We start from the raw sequence: 20,352 nt of genomic DNA, 5'->3' as shown, positions 1-20,352 counted from the left end.
TTTTGGCTTTGGGGGGGATGCTGGGGTTCTTCATGCTCATCAAAGGGTAACTCTGGGGTGGGCATACTGAGTTAAGGCATACGACAAATCTCACCTATAAAATGAAGGCCTTTTCTATTGTTATTGCTAGTCATTGTAACCAGACAATCATCTTTCTAGAATGCAAGAGTTCAAAAGAACTCTTGATGGGAATTCCCTTTGTTCTTCTTTTTGCATCTGATTTACAAGATAAAAGTTGTCTTTCTAAGGCAGAGGGAGATTATCTCTCCATGCACTCAAGTATAACTTTACTTTGAGAGCAGGGTTGTTTTGAGCCAGCTGATAAAAACCAAACCAGACAGCTACATGAGGAGTGGGGTTTTCTGGGTTGAAGGTTTAAGTGGTCCTTTGATTTCTCTGTTACAGCAGCTATAAATATTCATATATTACAGTCTAGGTGGCTAAACTGGGATACATGATCACTTCCAAGGGCCAGGGTGTCAACAAATACCCAGAGATGAAAGCCAGAGAAGAGTAGTGATGCTGCTCTGTAGTCTGTAGTAGCAAAAATACAGAGTGTTCTGCCTTGCTGTCTCATAATGCAGCAGCTGAACCAGGCTACGATCTACAGTAAAACGACTTTAGTTTTACCTGTCTGGCTTTTGTGTTCTTTTGAGCTCAGACATAATCCAATATCCTTCAGTCTTGCTGAATTCAGTGAGATAAACACACCACTAAAAGTTTATATGCCAACATGTTCTGGCTTAACTTTGTGGCTGCTTATTTGATGTGTTCAGTATACTTGTATCGGTAATGAATCAGTGATGGGACACCTGTGTCCTTCCAGGTATTGTTGGGAGTTCAATTCCCATCAGCCCCAGCCATCCTGGTCAGGGATGATGGGTGTTTTGGTACAACACTATCTGGAGGGCCACAGGTTCCCCATTTCTGATTTATATCCTGTATTCCTTCATCATGAAACTCAAGGCAGCATAAGTAATGTTCCCTGGCAGTTTCCCATCCAGGCACTGATCACACCATGACCCACTTAGCTTTAGCAAGACACTGCATCACTTTCCTTAAGATCATGCATCTGAACAAAACTGTTCTTTATTACATTTCATAATGCCCTTCACCAAAATAGCTCAGGTCAATGGACGTTGTCCTCCTCTGGTCTCATTTTACCATCACAACATCCCTATGAAGTAGGTTAGGCTGAAAGAACGATGGAATAGCTGGCTCATACAGAGCGGAGAGTTGAATTTGTGTCTTATTTGGTCCTAGTTTGGCACTCAAACCACAGTGGCTTCTTTTGTGAAATGAAAGCCAGGAAAGTGCTATTTGCAGCGGAAAAGCTATAAACAAGAAGAGGACACTTATCCTTCCACTTGCTTCTGCACCTCCACCCAGCTCAGATCTAGACTCGTGTTACTTTTAAAGGAGCCACAAGTCTTTATAGTGTGTTTGGGATATAAGAACAGTATACCCCTCTTTTATCAAAGATTGGGTATCATGCCCTAGAGGGAACAATAAAGAATAGACTTATTAGTTACATATCATATTTTTTCCCTGCAAGGTATATCCACTAGCTCCATCAACTGACTTGTTTGTACTTTGCAGGAAACAATGCTTGATTTCTTTATGTGCACTTACAAGATATCAAAAGATATTACACGATTTGTTAGCTACAAGAAATACTACTTTTCACAAGAACATTCAGAAACATGTGTTAAGAGATGGTGGATTAAAATATGGGGGCATGAATGAGAGTTGTGTAGGTGGACCCTACATGCCACACATATATTTAGAGTTAAAGATATACTACTAAAATAAAATTTCCCACACATTGACTTTGAAAGCAGCTGCCCATGTATCCTCTAAGCTTATAAAAGCATGGACAACTTTAACGGTTAAATTAAATTATAGCCCAACAGTTAGCATAATGAATTATAAACACTCCCTGTCATGATATAGGCCTATAATTGCCATGGTTTCTCAGGTCTGGCCAGCTTCCATTTTACAAAAAGTGGAAACTTTACTGTAGAAGTTAACAATGCTAGCAAAGCAGTTAGTCCGACCAGTTTGAACGCAGTGTGTTCCATTCCTTTGTCTGAATCCTGTTGTCACCTACAGGGATTCAGGTTGTGGATTGTCCTCTGCCTGGCCTCATGTTTTTGCAATGTAAATACTAATTAAAGCTGCTGCTAGGCAGAACTCATTTGTCCTGCTCTAGTGCATGATGTCCTGCATGCCTTCCTCTGTCTAACTGACTACAGGCCTTTCCTCCAGCCTATTTCAACTGTACATTTCAGAAGAGTATTTTATCAAAATTTTGTACAGGCGTCTCCCCTGCCCCCACTTACTTACGCACGATCGATGTGTGTGTGTGACCATATATATGTGCAGGGCTGGGTTCTTATTGAAGAAGGTTTAACAACAACAATGCAGCTATAAACCCCCCCCCCCAAAAAAAAAGATAAAAGGCCTTTTAAAATAAGAATGTTTTACTAGCCTCCTAAAAGAAGAAAGAGATGAGGCCTGGAGATCCTCAGTGGGCAGAAAATTCCACCAGAAGAAGACAGAAGAATAAGAAAGAAAACTGCGAAGATTCGGAATTTCTTCCTATCCTGACAACCTTTCCCTGTTAAAGGGTGGCACCTGGGAGATGTGCAGATCTGGCAGCTGGTGTTTTTCCAACCTTCTTGCACATTCACTTTTGTAACAAACAAAGGCCTTGGGATCTAGATTTGGAAAACAGAGTTTAATTCCTAGAACTCTGTACCTACACCTTTGTCTCAGGGGTGATGTATCCCGTTTTGCCACTTGAGGCAAAAGGGGGAAGTGCTGCCCTGCTCCACTGCCTCTGGCGGTCAGCGCTGGTTTCTGGCCAAATATCACCAATTTCCGGTGAGATTTTGCCGGATATTGGCGCTGCTGCTGCTATTTCTCCAGTAGTGATGGGGTGGGTTGCCGTCGCCTGAGGCAGTGGCTTCACCTGGTATGTCTAGTCTCTTTTACCATTCTGTGACCAAAAAAAAAGAGAGAAGTCTTTGGCATGCACAGGTGTTGAAATTAATTAATAACTCCCAGAACCAGGTGGGTAAACCCAACACAGTAAATAAAGAAAAGCTGAAACTATTTTTGTCTGTTTTACATCCTTTTAAAATAAACAAAACAAATCTAAATTAAAGGGGGCTTTCAGATGCTATTCATTGTGAGTGGCGTGTATGCCTGTGCACACAAAAATACAAATAAACTGGTAAGCTCAGCTGTTATTAAGGTAATCCCCATTAACCTAGCAATCAGGCATTAAATTAATTTTCCACATCCAGATCTGCTGGTCTGCTGCAAGGGGAAATGTATCTTGTAAGGGCCATGTTTGATGCTAATACAGTTAATATGGAGAAATCTTCATTCTATCTACAACTAATGAGATAGCACAAGTAAGCTGAGCAGCTGGAAACGAAAAAGCTCCACTGGGGATATCTTAGCAATAAGCCATTTTACTGTGACATTCAAGTCCAGTGTTGGATTGGCTCAGTCTTGGGACATTCAGCTTTATACAGTTTCAAAGGGAAATAAATCCAGTCTCTAGAATATTCTTTCATGAATCATGCTTAAGAGCAACTTAATAATGTTTTAATTATAGCTAGGGCTGAGTGGAAATGCCTCTCCAACAAATTTGCCAGCCCTGTTTGCAAATTATGTGAACTGGAGTGGCAATTTTGGCAGTTTTCGGAGTTGGGATTAAGTATTAAAAATTATTTTGCAGGTCGTGCTGTTTCCTTTCCCCTCCCCTTATCTTTTTAACAGTAATGCTGAATATGCTGTCTACTGCTACCCCCCTCCACCCTTTATGTTTGAAAGTCTAGCAAAAGTGCCACTTCCCACTACTGTGATGTGGCCAGTTGCCACCGTTTTTCTCTCAAATGCCTTACAGAGTAAAACAGCATAACACTACTAGCATTATAATTAGAGGGGTTGAGAGTCAAGATGGGGGAAAATATGGTGGCAGACAGAGTAAGGGTTGTTCTTTCCACGCTTTAAAAATCTGTTGACATCACAAGAAGAAGAAGAAGAAGAAGAGTTTGGATTTGATATCCCGCCTTTCAGTCCCTTTAAGGAGTCTCAAAGCGGCTAACATTCTCCTTTCCCTTCCTCCCCCAGAACAAACACTCTGTGAGGTGAGTGGGGCTGAGAGACTTCAAAGAAGTGTGACTGGCCCAAGGCCACCCAGCAGCTGCATGTGGAGGAGCGGAGACACGAACCCGGTTCACCAGATTACAAGACTACCACTCTTAACCACTACACCATCACAAGTGAAATTCAATCCAGACACAAAAGTTGTTGAGCCAAAATCTACACTTCTGACATGGGTTGTCATACGTCCTGATTCTCCCAGACATTTAAGCTGTTTCCGCCCAGGCACTTTTTCCGATGGCCAAATCACGGCTATGTCCAGGAAATTCCAGACATATGGCAACCCTATCATAGGTTGACTTTGGGTATTGGGAAGGATAGAGCTGACTTTTAATAATAAGCAAGTTATCTCTTGGTGTGGCTCGGGAAAAGAGTTTGCTTTTTGGTCTCCAGGTCTTATGGACTGGCATGAGGTCAGAAAAATACGTTCCCCCAGTTTAACTGAAGACTCTGGGGCAGGGTAAGAACCTGCATGGCCTTCTTCAATTGGTTCAGCCATACGGCTTTGTTTTCAGTCAACGTCTCTACACTGCAGACACCATTTATTTATTTATTTATTTATTGCATTCTGAGGTCACACAGTGCAGGGGAAACAGGGTAGATAAAATCTCACCTCTGCCACAAACTCTTCAACAAGCTACTGTGTCTCAGTTTTATTCCATTACCAATTAACCATCGAAATAACTGTCCAGATGTGCTGTCATAGAAAATGTGCCTAATTTCCACTCCACTTAAATACCTTAACTCAAGTATCCTCAGAAGATCCCACTCAAAATCACAACGGCCAAATTCCACTTCCTTGCAATATATTCGCAGGCTATTCAAAAGGCACAAGTTTTCCTTTGTGCTTGCAGTGGAAGACAGTTCATAAGAGTGTAAAAATACAGAATGTAAAAATAAAGAATGGCAGGTGCAGGCCTACCTGTCTGCATCGCCCAGGCCCAGCGAGGTGTTGCGTTGCAGAGTTTCCCGTACAGCAGCCATCCCATCCGGAAGTCGGTTTAGCCTTCGAGTGTAAAGGCCCAATCCACCATCTGTCATGTACCTTTGAAAACACCAGAAATACATTTGTGTTGCAAGTTTACCAGATCAGTCAACCTAGCTAGCTAGCAATTCATTTTTATATTATCCTTCACCAAAAAAGTCAAAGGGTAACAATAGGATAGAAAAATGCATGCACATCATATAATCACTAAATTCAACACTGAGAGATGTAAAGTTGGAGCACATTTACTTGAAACTAAATTTTGCCAAGGAATAAAACGCAAGAGCTTTTTTACACATTACATTTAGCATGAATTCTGTTAAAAGTCAGTTTTAGGGGGGAATGTGGCATGTTAGAAGCATGGCAAAGGTCTTGCTACCTTGATGTACTGAGCTCTGCAGGTGAGGGCCTCTTGCAAATACCATCTTATCAGGAGGTCCATTCTGCACAATATAGGAACCAAGCATATAGTATTTTAACGTCTACCCTTCAGAATTCCCTTCCCTTGAATATTAGATGACATCTCTGCTGTTTTTTTGTGTGCCTACTGTAGACTTTCCCGTATCGTTCTCAGTTTACATGTGTACGGGAATTGCTTTTAAGTTGTTTTTATTGTATGGACACTTCTTGTTTGCTGCCCTGGGCTCCTTTGGAAGGAGGGGTAGGATATCAATGTAATTAATTGATTGAGTAATAATGTCTTCCAACTAGGAATGGGCTGGTAATATTGTGAGGTTATCTTCATAAGTAAATGGGTAAGAAAACTAATTTTTCAGGCAGGATTATCCTTCCAGTATCTTCATATAATTGGGAATACAGGGTAAAAAGGAAATTATTCCAGTGGTAGCAGGGGCTGGTAATATCAGCAATAGACCTCTCATTGCCACTGGGTGTCATACAGCTTGCATAACATTTTGGAATTGAGAGGCTCTTGCTTGAAAATGTTGGAATTACTATTGTATATTTTCTGTCATCAAAACACCCACTTCCATGTCTGCAGTATGCAATCACACTCACACATGAACTCTTCAGTATATTAGCCGGATATAGCATCACTATGTTCATTTCATGGCGTTTAACAGAGTGTAAATTTGTCACACTTAAGAACTTAAAACAAGTTATGAATATAGTTTATCTCTTTGGAAAAGACAGGATAAAATAAAACACTGGCATTGAAATAAAAGGAGCATCTCTGACAAACAACATTAAAAATGCTTTATAATGGTTTAAAATGATAAAGTAAGTGTTATTACCATCCTTTACCCCTAAAGAATAAATATCTATATCAAACCAGTCCAGCTGAAATTAAAATATATCTATTAAGCTGAATATATTAAAAGTAAAATAAATGCAAATAATTCATCCAAACACATACACATGTAAAATATGCTTGGCTATAAGACAGAGATTGATGCATATATTGTTGTTTTTTGCAAACAGGAGTATGAATGAATAAGCTTATGAACACTGGAGAAAAAACTCTAAATGCATGGTATATGTGCACTTTTCCCCTTCTTCTAGATTGTTTCCAAATTGGCAATACAATCCAAATGTACATCAAATAAACAATAGGAAAACCAACAAACTGATAAGCTTTGGTAAACTTTCAATAAAATAACATACTTGGCTAAACTGTAACCTGAAGAGCTATTTCCTTCCAATGCAGTTCTGGAAACAGTGACCAAATTATCTGAAGAGGCTGAAGACGTCCTTTAGTTTTGCAAAGTTCATTGCCACTCACTGATTTTTCTTCTAGAGACTTATCTTTGCCCGTGAGTAAGAGAAAAAGAAGCTTTCCCCCATCACACGGCCAGTCCAAATGCTGTTAAAGTTGATAATCTTGCAGTGACTAACAGAAAACAACCCTTAGTCCACAGAAGCACTAACCCGTTTTTTTGAAACCCTAGTGTTATACTGTCAACATTAAGAGACAAAACCTGACTGTGCTGCCTAACTCAATTCTTAAACTTCTCATGCAACAGGAAGGCAAGAAAAAAAGTGCAATGGATGTAAGTTAGCTTTGTGAGTCTCTACTGGGTTCAAGAACAAAAGACAATTGCCCCTCCGGGGCTTCACAAAGAGGTTGCTAAGCTAGTTAAACTAGGGACAGGGCTATTCTCAGTTCTGCTTTGTCCATGGGGACAAGACACAATACTTTCTCTCAACTGCATAAACAAGGAGTCCAGTTTCAATGGCACTAATAGAAGCTAGCTTGCCACTAGTCCTCCATTCATTTATTTGTCAGGAGCTTACAAAAATCAACCTTTAAAGTGGAAGAAGAAAACTCAGCAGTTATGTAACAGACCGAGTTAAAAGTGCTAGTATTTAAGGACATTTCATTCAACATGGAATAAGTGCCACAGAGAACATATACACAAATATAAACAAATACACACATATATTCCACAGTAACTAACAGGTTTGCCACCAAGGCAGTATTTAACAGAATACTGCAGCCATCCTAATGGTCTGACCAATGTCTTCTTTCCATGCACATTAAAACGCCTTTTCGTTGCGTTCAAACTTAATGTATTTAGATGTATACAGTTTTAAAATCTTTAAAATCTCAGGTGCACATACAAAATGTGTACTAGACAAGTCAATCAAATCTGAGAACACTGAAACCCTGATGATGTCAGTGGGGCAGGCAAGCACATGCTTAAATCTCTCCACTGATATCAGTCGGATTTTGGCCAACAATCTATGAGGCTAGACTTTGTCCAATCAGTTAATATACATTTTAGAAATAAACAAAAGCATGAGTGAACTCCATTTCTGTTATTCCAGCTGCTGCTTACCCCTCCCCTCAACAGAGTTAGCTTCTCCTGCCTAATAGGCAGATCCTTTCTTGCTTATAGACATTGCCATCTTATCCTTCCAGTTCCTATTCACCTACAACCATTTAAAAACACTAATATAACCACAAGCCTCTTTTCCTGCACCAGCAACGTTTGCTACGGCGCTACATTGCATTGAAAAAACGAAACACTGAATGAACTTTGACTTTCCCACATGTCACAATGACAGGGCATTCCATCCCCAACCCCCCTTTAGGTAGTTGGTGCCTATTTATCACCACCTTTCTGGACATACATGTTGGAACAGGAAAGGAAACAGAACCTCATGAGTGTAGCTCAAGGAGGCTCAAATCAGTGGAATATCTGCATGTGTGTGTGTGTGTGTGTGTGTGTGTGTGTGTGTGAGAGAGAGAGAGAGAGAGAGAGAGAGAGAGAGAGAGAGAAGCCATCTTTTTAGTTTTCATTATTTTAAGTGAAACACTTGTGCCTCTTTTGGCAGACCTATGCAGACAGAGCACATGAATAAGAAAAATGGCTTTCCAAATGTATGCATGTTTATGGTGTAATCTTTGTGCTTGTCCGAAAACAGCAGCAGCCACCATTCTTCACTATCAGGACATATTTTGTACCCAAATATTTGATTAAAAATAACAGTGTGAATAGCTATGAATAATGTGCTGTTCTGCTTCCTTCAACAATAACACCCCCCTCACCAAGATACATTGTGTGTATTTGTGTGTAGGCATATTAGATTTTGCAATTAGCAAAACTATTGGGAAAACAGAGCAAATGGACTTCTCATACCCAATAAAGCTCTCCTTCTTAAGGTTGTCATAAATGAAGAAGCTGTTGATTTGGGGTTAGGGCCAGTGTGCCAGAGGAATTGTAAGTAACAAATTCCCCCATTTGCTCTGCTGAATTATTGCTCCACAGAAGCACAGCTTTTGAGGGGGAAGTTTACTTAACTTTGGCAGGCAGGTTAAGACAAAGTCTGTGACCCTCTAGCACAACAAGAAGTTGCAACATGTATTGGAGATATAAACAGAGATTTGAATGATTGGCTATCCAAAATGTATTTCACTGGGATATTTATTGAACTCATCTGTGGAATCCTCATACAATCATGAATACAAACAACCAGTAGATGAAAATCGATTATGGACATATTTAATGATTGCTACCTGGTTATCTAGTCTACTTATTTATTTATTTTATTTTTTAAATCTCACTATTCTAGTGCAAAAACACCAATTTTTTTTATAACACATAACATTACCATTTCATAAAACAATTGCAAGAAAGAGGTAGTAATTAAGCACTGTGATGTATGATATAATGAACAAAATGCACCAGTATGATATAATGAACAAAATGCACCAGTTTTTCAGTCAGCCTCAGTAACTGTGTCTTTAACAGCAGCAGCATGCAAGAATAGGTGCCTTCTTTTAACCAAATGTAGAAAAAGATTATCACTTGTGGATGGTTACATAGGAAGCTGCAGTTAAAATAATGTCTACAGAGGCCTGGTTCCCACAGTCATGCTAAGCCAATTCACTTTGTTCCTTTCCAGTCATTTTGCTGCTACACTGAGCACTGGGTCATGGCTTAGCTCTCCCAGACAAAGCCCAAACTGTAAACTCTACAGGACAAATCTCGGGTTACAGTTTGTGGTCAGACTCTGGAGAGAACTGAACCATGAGCCAGGGTTCAGAGAGCACATTAAGTCAAACCATGGCTTACCTCAGCACAGTACAGCAGCAACAGCAGCAGAGGTGCAAAGTGGCTGCAATTTCCTCTTCCAGAGCCCATGTGCTCATTTAGGCTAAGCCATGGTTTGCCTTAGCATAAAGTACAAATTAGGTCAATGTAGATTGAAAAGTTGATAGCTTTAGGATTGGACTGGAGAAGTATCGATTAAAATCCTGATCAGCTGTCAAGCTCACTGGGTAAATTTAGGCTACTCAACCTAACCTACTTCACAGGGTTCCTCTGAAGATAAAGCATGATGGCTATATTCTACTTCCAGAGTCAGAAGCAATATGTCTCTGCATACCATTCGCTGGCAGATACAAGTGGGGAAGAGTGCTGTTGTACTAAGATCCTGCTTGCAGGGTTTCCATAGGCATCTGATTGACCGCTGTAAGAACAGGATGATGGGCTAGATGGACCTTTGATCTGATGGCTTTTGTGTTCTTAAAGTAACTCAACACACACTGCCTAAACCCATTTGAATAATGGAAAGTGCAAATGACACACTGAGGCATTTGGGTTTTATTGCATTTGGGGAGCTAACCCAGAGAAGCCCTTCAACTTTTGTGATTTCTATGCAAATTATTAAATTTCAGCACTTTCTCAAAACATCTAAAGGGTGTTTAGCATAGCTTAAAAATGGCAGATGGGAATGACAGAAATTAATTAATGAATTAAGCATAAACTACGAAAATAATTCTCTGATTCATTTCCCTGATTATCTCAGGATTTTTTTCAATGACAGTGCTATTCTACAACTAGTAATGGGTCGTAAAATTCATTTTCTACAGTCGCATTCAGTGTACAACCTTTATTTATCCAACTGTTATTAATAGAGCATTAAAAGGACTTACCGCAAATGGAAATTCAACCTCATACATACATACATATATATATATATATATATGCTTTTCTAGGCAAAAAAGGGGGGTGCTTCCCCCCTCCTCTGTTCCTAATTTACTGGCATAAACCAACTGCTTCTGAGTTCCCTTGGCAACTTAAACTCTTGAACTTTTCTCTCCTTTTGCCAGCTGCTTGCACCTCAAACATTTTGTTTGGTACAGCAAAGTCATTCCAAGTCATTGTTTGTTTTTGTTTTTTAAAAAGATGCCTTAAGTAATGCTTTTCACTCCTACTTCCATTCACTGAATGAGATCAAGTACAGTAGGTTTCAGTTTAGCAATCTAAATCTTGCCTATTTTTCAGTTGCCAATTTACAGGAGCACCTGACATTATCTAATGCAGAATCAAACCTGTTGAAAACATTTTACAAAGAGATGACAACAGCTGGAGGAATTGACTAGACCTTCTCTGTTATGGAGCCAACATTCTGGGATGGGCTTTTGGGGGAGGTATATAAATGACGGCTTACGCTTTCAGATAGGATGGAAGATAGTTTGAGGGAAAGTGCATCAAACAGCAGTATTTCTCCACATAACTGCAGGATAGGTACAGATTGTGGCTAAGGTCATGTGTACACAGCTTCAAACACCAACACTGGGAGTGTGTACACAGCCTAAGTTTTTATTACTATTTTGTCATCACTTCTCTCCTGTCCCCTCCTCCTCTGGTGGTTTTATGTTTGACTTGTGTTTTAAGTAATTTTCTTCTATTTATAAATATAATTCCTATTAAGGTGAACAAAGAAAGTTGAATGTTTGAACCCATGTTTACTTTGTTCTAGTCTGCCTGGGTTAAATCCAGTGCTGACATGCTGGTTGAAGAATGGCTTTTGATCCAGCACAGACGTCGGTTGACATAAAAAATGAGAGGTGGTTTTCTGTGAATTCATCTTCCCTCTGCAGTGCTACCTTTCATTGTAGAGGGTCCTCCAAACCTAGGACATGGATTTTTTACTCAGCAAAATTTATATACTGCTCTCTTATTTTTAAAGAATAGCTAAACAGCGTATATAAAATAATGACACCACAGATAAAATCAACAATTTTTAAAAAAACAAGTATATGTAACTAAATTATATGTCTGAGTAGGATTGCTGAAATAATATTTTTTCTTAAGCAGGCGTCTAGCAAGGGTGCCCACCACATGAAAAGATATGACTTCTAACTGTGGAATGAACATTATATGGAACTTGTAGAAGTGCAAGTTCCACAGCTTGAAGTGGTCAAGTGGGCAAGTATGGAGCAAGGCAATCGTTGAGACAAGCTGGTCCCAAGCTGGTATGGGCTTTAAATACTAATAGGAAAACTCTGATTTGGGCCAAATTTTGGAGGAGGTCAGGGGAGTCCACACAAAAGTACAGAGAAGATTCCCCTTTCTCTTATGCCCTCCTTTGATTTTTGGCCTCCTACAGGGTGCCACTGAAATTTGAAAGACCAAAATCCTGATGACGCCCACCTGCTGTCAAGTGAGGTGAGGTACAAACACAACTACAAAGGAAAACCTAGGAGCTTAGAGTGAGCTCCTAATTGTTCCTTTGCAAGCAGGGATGCTTATTTAATATGCTGTGGCTTTGGGTGGGTTATCCATTAAATCACAATTGGCTCCCCAACTGAAATGCAGCAGGAGTTGGATTTGGAAGTGCATGTGGTAACTTAAAGTAAGAACCTATGCTGGCCCACAAGGATTGCTGTGCCAAAAGATGGGCAGCAGCGCTCAAAAAAATGAGAGAGCAAAGCCCCATAATTTCTCTAGAACTACTGGAAACCTGACACGTCAGTTCAGAATAGTTTTGTTTTTCTTTCTTTTTTTCTTGGCTAAATTTCTGTGCCAAACCATACTTTATTCCCTTAGTCTGTCAACCCATCATTCTTAACTGACCACCATCTCCTTTCAACTTTATCTTTCTGGACAAAGAGTAGTATGTGAAGTCTGCCCACAAGTTTTGTCAATGTGAAAACTAAGAAATATATAGCCAGATGGCTAGGGTCAATTCAAGTTTTAGTCTACAAAACTTGAACTGATGAATGAAGTCAGGCAGAGTGTAGTTTGGTCATGAACTTGTCCATGGCTTTGTTGTCACAAGGCCACAGTGTTTAGTCAACTCCAAAGACCTTCTTTGAGTACATATCCACGACGAAGGGTGAGGCCGAGGAGGGGCTGGCGCCGCCGTATTAAGGCTGCTGTACACGCCCCCTTGGAGGCACCTGGTTGGGTGCCTGCCGATGGGCGTGGCCACCAGCCAGGTGAGTGGGAGGCAGGGGGCTAACGCCCCCTGCTAGAGGCGGGGCTCGGGCTACCGCCCACAACCACTCCCCTCCCTTCAGGAGGAGAGCCTTTGTCACAAGGCCACAGTGTTTAGTCAACTCCAAAGACCTTCTTTGAGTACATATCCACTCAACATACTCTAAGCATTAGCTTTTAATCTAATAGTACAATCTAGCCTTGCTATGTGGTATCTTAGATGAGCTTCAAACTGCATAAGAAATTGTTTTGTAAGTGGCATAGTCTGAAAAATAGGCTTATAGGGAGGGAAGACCTATGAGGAAAACAACCGAGACAAACAGAGGTCACTGAATATTATGACTGGGATGTGCAACAGTCCCTTGTCCCGGCAGAGCCCCCAAAGAAAAGATCACTGAGTCACAAATCTTCAGGAGGCACCATCACATGCCTAGAACATGAATGAAGGATATCTCTTTGGAGGAACGTTGAGACATTCATGTCCCAGTCCTCCATTGCTCTTTGAGCTCCGCTTCACAAGCACACCCAGCTGTATGGGAGCTGTTTCACTGTGACATAATAATAATAATAAATTTTATTTATATCCCGCCCTCCCCAGCCGAAGCCGGGCTCAGGGCGGCTAACAACAATCAAATGGTTCAACATTGTAAAACATTCATTATAAAATTAATTAAATCAAATTAAAATCAAATTAATGGCAACCATCAGGCAAAGTTTTGTGCAGATTGCCAGAGGAGGGGGTCAGGCTGCGCCCTGACAAAAGGCCTGGTGGAACAGCTCTGTCTTGCAGGCCCTGCGGAAGGATGTCAGGTCCTGCAGGGCCCTAGTCTCTTGTGACAGAGCGTTCCACCAGATTGGAGCCGCAGCCGAGAAGGCCCTGGCTCTAGTTGAGGCCAGCCTAACCTCTCTGAGGCCTGGGTTCTTTAGGGTGTTTTTATTTGCAGACTGTAAATTTGTCTGTGGGACATACCAGGAGAGGCGGTCCCGTAGGTACGAGGGTCCTAGGCCGTATAGGGCTTTAAAGGTTAAAACCAGCACCTTAAACCTGATCCTGTACTCCACCGGGAGCCAGTGCAGCTGGTACAGCACCGGATGGATATGATCTCGCAGCGAAGACCCCGTAAGGAGTCTCGCCGCGGCATTCTGCACCCGCTGGAGTTTCTGGGTCAGTCTCAAGGGCAGCCCCACGTAGAGCGAGTTACAATAATCCAGTCTGGAGGTGACCGTCGCATGGATCACAGTGGCTAGGTCAGGGCGAGAGAGATAAGGAGCCAACTGCTTAGCTTGGCGGAGATGAAAAAACGCCGCCTTTGTTATAGCTGTAATCTGCGCCTCCATAGAGAGGGAGGTATCGAAGATTACACCCAGACTCTTCACGGACGATGCTGGCACTAATTGCACCCCCGCAAGAGATGGGAGTTGCCCCCTCGATCCCATATCGCTCCGTCCCAGCCAGAGGACCTCTGTCTTCGAAGGGTTTAACTTCAACCGGCTCCCACGTAGCCATCCAGCCACAGCTTCCAGACATCTGGTCAGTGTATCTGGGGCCGAGTCAGGATGGCCATCCATCAACAGATAGAGTTGGGTGTCATCGGCATACTGATGGCAACCCAGCCCAAAACTCCGGACAAGCTGGGCGAGGGGGCGCATAAAGATGTTAAAAAGCATCGGGGAGAGAATCGCACCCTGAGGCACTCCACACACCAAGGAGTGGCGCGATGACAATTCCCCCCCAAGCGCCACCCTCTGTCCCCGACCGGAGAGAAACGAGCGCAGCCATTGAAGGACTGTGCCCTGTATCCCCACGTCGGCAAGGCGGCGGTCCAGGAGTTCGTGATCGACCATGTCGAAGGCTGCTGACAGGTCTAGAAGAATCAGCAGCCCCGACCCGCCTCGATCCAGCTGCCTACGGAGATCATCTGTTAGGGCGACCAGAGCCGTCTCGGTCCCATGACCAGCGCGGAAGCCGGACTGGAATGGATCGAGAGCAGATGTTTCATCCAGAAACCTACCAAGCTGTTCAGCAACCGCTCTCTCAATCACCTTGCCCAGGAATGGCAAATTCGAAACCGGGCGGTAATTGGATAGATCTAAAGGATCTAATGATGTTTTCTTTAAGAGCGGACGCACCACTGCCTCCTTCAGTTCCCCTGGGAATATCCCAGTGCCAAGGGACAAATTGATGATATCACCCAGGGGGGCCCGCACCTCGTCTGGACACGCTCTAATCAGCCAGGACGGGCACGGGTCAAGAGGACAAGTGGTGGGCTTTCCAGCTTGGAGGAGTCTGTCCACATCGGCTGGGGATATCCGGTCAAAGTGGTCCAATACTGGACCCGAGGACAGTCGAGGGGCCTCCAGTTCCTTCATTGTATCCAAATTGGCAGAGAGGTCATGGCGGAGCAACAGGACCTTCTCCGCAAAAAAGCTCGCAAATGCCTCACAGCTGTGTGTCGAATTGTTATTTAAATTTGGCTGTCCTTCGAGGGACGTTAAAGACCTAATTATACTAAATAATTGCGCCGGGCGAGAGCTAGCGGAGGCAATGGAGGCCGAGAAGTAGGACTTTTTTTTTTTATAATAATTTTTATTACATTTTTTACAGAAATAACAAAGAGATCAAAAAGTAAGAAGAAAAAAAAAAAAGACCAGAAAAAAAGGAAAAAGAAAAACACGACCATTTCGATAACTCATTTCAAATTTCCATTGGACTTCCCCCATCCCTCGCAGAATGCATTTCTTAACAATAAATTTATCAGCAAATTATATCCTTATTTCGTATGTTTCTTTCTATTTTCAATTACAGTTTAAATTTAAATCTCTTGATCAATATATACTCTGAGCAATATACCATAATATCGTTTTTACCCATTTAAACCTTGATTCTTTCATAAATCTTATCAAATTTCATAAATAATTAAGTTTTGTTACTGGGGCTAGATTCCCAATCACACGACATCTTATGTTTCATATAACTTATAATACTTTTGCAAATAGTCTTTAAATTTTTTCCAGTCCTCCTCCATTGCTTCTTCTCCCAAGTCTCGAATCCTTGCAGTCATCTCGGCTAATTCCATGTAGTTCATCAGTTGCGTGTGCCAGTCCTCCAGTGTGGGCAAATCTTGGGTCTTCCAATGCTTAGCGATAAGAATTCTTGCTGCTGTTGTAGCGTACATAAAAAAAGTTCTATCCTTTTTAGACACCTTCTGGCCGACAATGCCTAGAAGGAAGGCCTCTGGTTTCTTGGGAAAAGTGTACTTAAACACCTTTTTTAACTCATTATAGATCATTTCCCAGAAGGCCTTCAGTCTTGGGCAGGTCCACCAGAGGTGAAAGAATGTTCCCTCAGCTTCCTTGCATTTCCAACATTTGTTATCGGACAAATGGTAAATCTTAGCTAGCTTAACCGGGGTCATGTACCACCTGTATACCATTTTCATAATGTTTTCTTTCAAAGCATTACATGCAGTAAACTTCATACCGGTGGTCCATAACCTTTCCCAGTCATCAGACATAATATTATAACCAATGTCCTGAGCCCATTTTATCATTGCTGATTTAACTATCTCATCTTGAGTGTTCCATTTAAGCAGCAAGTTATACATTCTCGATAATAACTTGGTCTTTGGTTCAAGCAACTCTGTCTCAAGTTTCGATTTTTCCACCTGGAAACCTGTTTTTTTGTCTAGCTTAAAAACCTCATTAATTTGGGCATAATGCAGCCAATTTTGCACCTTATCCTTTAGTTTTTCAAAGCTCTGCAATCTCCAGTTACCTTCAATATTTTCTATTATTTCCCAATATTTCGGCCAATAAGCCTCCATATTGGTTGTTTTCCGAGCTTTGGCCTCTATTGGTGAGATCCACCTCGGAGTTTTGCTTTCCAATAAGTCTTTGTATTTTTTCCAGACCATATATATTGCTTTTCTGACAATATGGTTTTTAAACATTCCATATGATTTACCCTTGTCATACCACAAGTACGCATGCCAACCTAACGAATTGTTGAAGCCTTCCAGATCTAGGACATCAGTGTTTTCTAATAGAATCCAATCTTTCATCCAGCAGAAGGCTGCCGCTTCATAGTATAACCTTAGGTCCGGCAGGGCAAACCCCCCTCTCTCTTTTGCGTCAGTTAATATCTTAAACTTTATTCGGGGCTTTTTGCCCTGCCAGACAAACCTAGAAATGTCCTTCTGCCACTTTCCAAAGCATTCCACTCTGTCCACAATCTGCAAGGCTTGAAACAAAAACAACATCTTTGGCAAAACGTTCATCTTTATAGCTGCAATTCGGCCTAACAAGGATAATTTCAGTCTTGACCAAATTTCTAAATCTTTTTTAACTTCTAACCAACATTTCTCATAATTATCTTTAAATAGATTCAAATTCTTGGAAGACAGATTGACCCCCAGGTATTTCACTTTCTTAACAATATTTAGTTCTGTCTCTTTCTGAAACCCTTCTGTTTCCATGGCCGTCAAGTTTTTCCCTAAGACTTTAGTTTTTTGCTTGTTCAACTTAAAACCCGCCACCCGACCAAATTTCTGGATCAGTTCTAAAACTCTTTTTGTACTGGGTTCTGGCTCCTGTAGTGTTAAAACCAGGTCATCTGCAAATACTTTCAGTTTATATTGTTTCGCTCCGACCCGTATTCCTTGTACCTGCCGATCCTCCCTTATCATGTTCAGCAAAACCTCCAGGACTGAAATAAACAATAAGGGGGATAGGGGGCACCCCTGTCGTGTTCCTTTTTCAATATGAAGTTCTTCTGTCACCACATTGTTCACTATCAACTTAGCTTTTTGTTCTGAATAGATTGCTTCTATTCCATTCTCAAACCCCCTTCCCACTCCCATCCCTTCCAAATTTTTCTTCATAAATTTCCAGGAAATGTTATCAAAGGCCTTCTCCGCATCAATAAAGATCAATACTGCTTTGGTGTTAATATTTGTTTGTAAAAGTTCCAAGATATCAATAATGTTCCTGGTATTGTCAAACAAATGTCTGCCTGGGAGAAAGCCGGCCTGGTCTTTATGGATTATCTCATTTAATACTTTTTTAAATCTGTTGGCCAGAATATCCGCAAATATTTTATAATCCACATTTAGGAGTGAGATGGGACGGTAGTTCTTAAGTTGAGTCTTTTCAGTTTCCACTTTAGGTATCAATGTGATGAATGCTTCTTTCCACGTATCTGGTGCCTTCCCTCCCCCCATAATCTGGTTACAAACCTCCTCTAATGGTTGTATCAAATAGTCTTTTAACGTCCTATAATACTTGGAGGTAAGTCCATCAGGTCCTGGAGATTTGCCCAGCTGCATATTCTGAATGGCATCCTCGATTTCCTGTTGTGTTATTTTACAATTCAAGGTTGATCTCTTCTCTTGAGATATTTCTGGAAGACCATTTTCTTTCAAAAATTGTTCTATCTCGGTTACATCCTCGGGTCCTTGTGTATACAGCTTTTTAAAGTATTTCTGGAAACACTTTCTAATTTCTCCCGGTTTCTGAATGTTCTTTCCTTCAACTTCTAGATTGGTAACGTAGTTTAATTTTTGTCTCTTTTTCAACTGCCAAGCTAGCAGTTTCCCACATTTATTCGCCGATTCAAATGATCTTTGTTTCATTTGTTTAATTCTCCATTCCACTTCTTGGTTAATCAGTTGCGCATATTGTGACTGGTGGAATTTAATTTCTCTTAAGGTCTCTTTGGATTTTGGGTTTAATCTTAATTTTTTCTCGCCGTCTCTTATCTTCTCCAATATCTTGTCCTTTTTACCATTCCAGAGTTTTTTCTTAATCGTATTCTGTTGTATCAGAAACCCTCTCATAACAGCTTTGCTCGCGTCCCAGATTGTTCTTTTTTCCACCGAGGTGTTCAAGTTGATTTCAAAATAGTCCTTTAAAGCTTTTTGGGCCTTCTTTACAATCTCTTGATCTCTTAGCAGGTTGTCATTCATTTTCCATCTGAAGGAGTCGGCAGTAGTAAATCTCATTTCCATTTTCAGAGCGTTATGGTCGGAGCAAGTCTTTGGGCAGATTTCTATTTTTGTGGTCTTAGGTGCCAGCCCTCTAGTTGTCCAAATTTGGTCGATCCTTGTCCATGACAGGTGGGCCTCAGAAAAGAAAGTTCCTTCTTTACCTAGGGGGTTTCTCGTCCTCCATGAGTCAATTAAATCCATATTGTCAGTTAGTTCAAAGAAAGTTTTTGGTAGTCTTCCATCTTTAGTCAAATTCTGGTTCTGTGACTTATCCATAAAAGTAGAGACAACCCCATTCATGTCTCCCATCATAATGATGTTAGAATAGTCCAGATAGTCCAATAATGTCTCATGCAGCTTCTTATAAAATTCTGATTTCCCCTCGTTTGGTGCATAAATTCCTAATATCAAAATTTTCTCTCCTTGGGTCGAAATCTCAATAGCCAGGATTCTTCCTTGTTCATCTTTAAACAAAAGTTTCGGTGAAAGAGTCTCTTTGGCGTAAATCACCACGCCTCTCTTCTTAACTCTGTCTGATGAGATGAATTCTTGGCCTAATCTTTTATTTGTTAACACCTTCCTGTGCACCCTTGTCACATGGGTTTCTTGCAAACAAATTATATCCAAATTCTCTTTCTTTAGGATATGGAAGATCCGTTTGCGTTTTTCTGGGGAATTCGCGCCATTAATGTTCCAACTATACAGCTGCAGAGACATCTTGTATCAATCTGTTGTTACTCTTGTGGGGTGTCCTCTTTTTTGTCCGAGTCCGAAGGTGGTAACTCTTTCCCTGACTCTGGTGGTGGCCAAATAGCTGCTCCTTTCTGTAGGTCTTCTCCGTGGTCGTGTAGGAACTTCTGGCAATCCTCTTTCGTTTTGATTTTTATCTTCTTTCCTTTGTATTTAAATAAGACGCCTTGTGGGAACTCCCACCTGTAAGGTATTCCGTTACCTCTCAAAAGTCCAGTTAGGTCAGTGTAGTTGGCTCTTAGATCCAGTAATTGTTTAGGGATATCTTTGTAAATTTGTGCTCTTCTATCCTGGATCACAAGTGCTTTATTGAAGTGTAAATCAAGTAGCTTGTCTCTCTCCTGTTTAGTCCTTAAAATAATCAAACAGTCTCTAGGCCTGTCCTTCCCAACGACTCTTCCCAATCTAAATGCAGTCGTTATTTTGAAATCTGTGTCTTGGTTTATACCCCAGAATTTGGAAAATTCTGCCGTTAAAAAGCCGGTCAAATCCTCTTTCTCAATCTCTGGGATAGAGCGTAATCTCAGGTTATTTTCCCTGTTTCGCAGTTCCACCAAAGACAGGTAGGCCTGCTGGTCTGTAATATGTTTGTGGAGCGGTCTTACCTCTCCTTTCAGTTCCTCCACTCCTTTGGCTGCGGCCTCTGCTTTTCCAATCGCAGCCTCCGCCAATTTTCGATTTTCAGATGTTGCGTCGTTTAAGTTTCCAATATCTTGTGAATGCTTGGCCACCTGTTCCGAAAGTTTGGTAATTGAAGATGTGG

General features: G+C 41.2%; 1 protein-coding gene across 8 annotated transcripts in view; it reads right to left on the bottom strand.

Moving 5' to 3' along the window:
• The window catches only part of NAV2 (neuron navigator 2), a 543,877-nt gene that overhangs the window by 96,837 nt on the left and 426,688 nt on the right, over positions 1-20,352 (bottom strand). For all 8 annotated transcript variants that reach the window (XM_082223099.1, XM_082223101.1, XM_082223094.1 and 5 more), the window contains one exon: positions 5,102-5,224. In XM_082223099.1, coding sequence (XP_082079225.1) covers positions 5,102-5,224 — 123 coding nt within the window. The remainder of the gene's footprint in view (positions 1-5,101; positions 5,225-20,352) is intronic.

This window comes from Podarcis vaucheri (assembly GCF_965113315.1).
Source record: "Podarcis vaucheri genome assembly, chromosome: 1".
Classification (NCBI taxonomy): domain Eukaryota; kingdom Metazoa; phylum Chordata; class Lepidosauria; order Squamata; family Lacertidae; genus Podarcis; species Podarcis vaucheri.
This window is presented reverse-complemented; position numbering and strand designations above follow the sequence as displayed.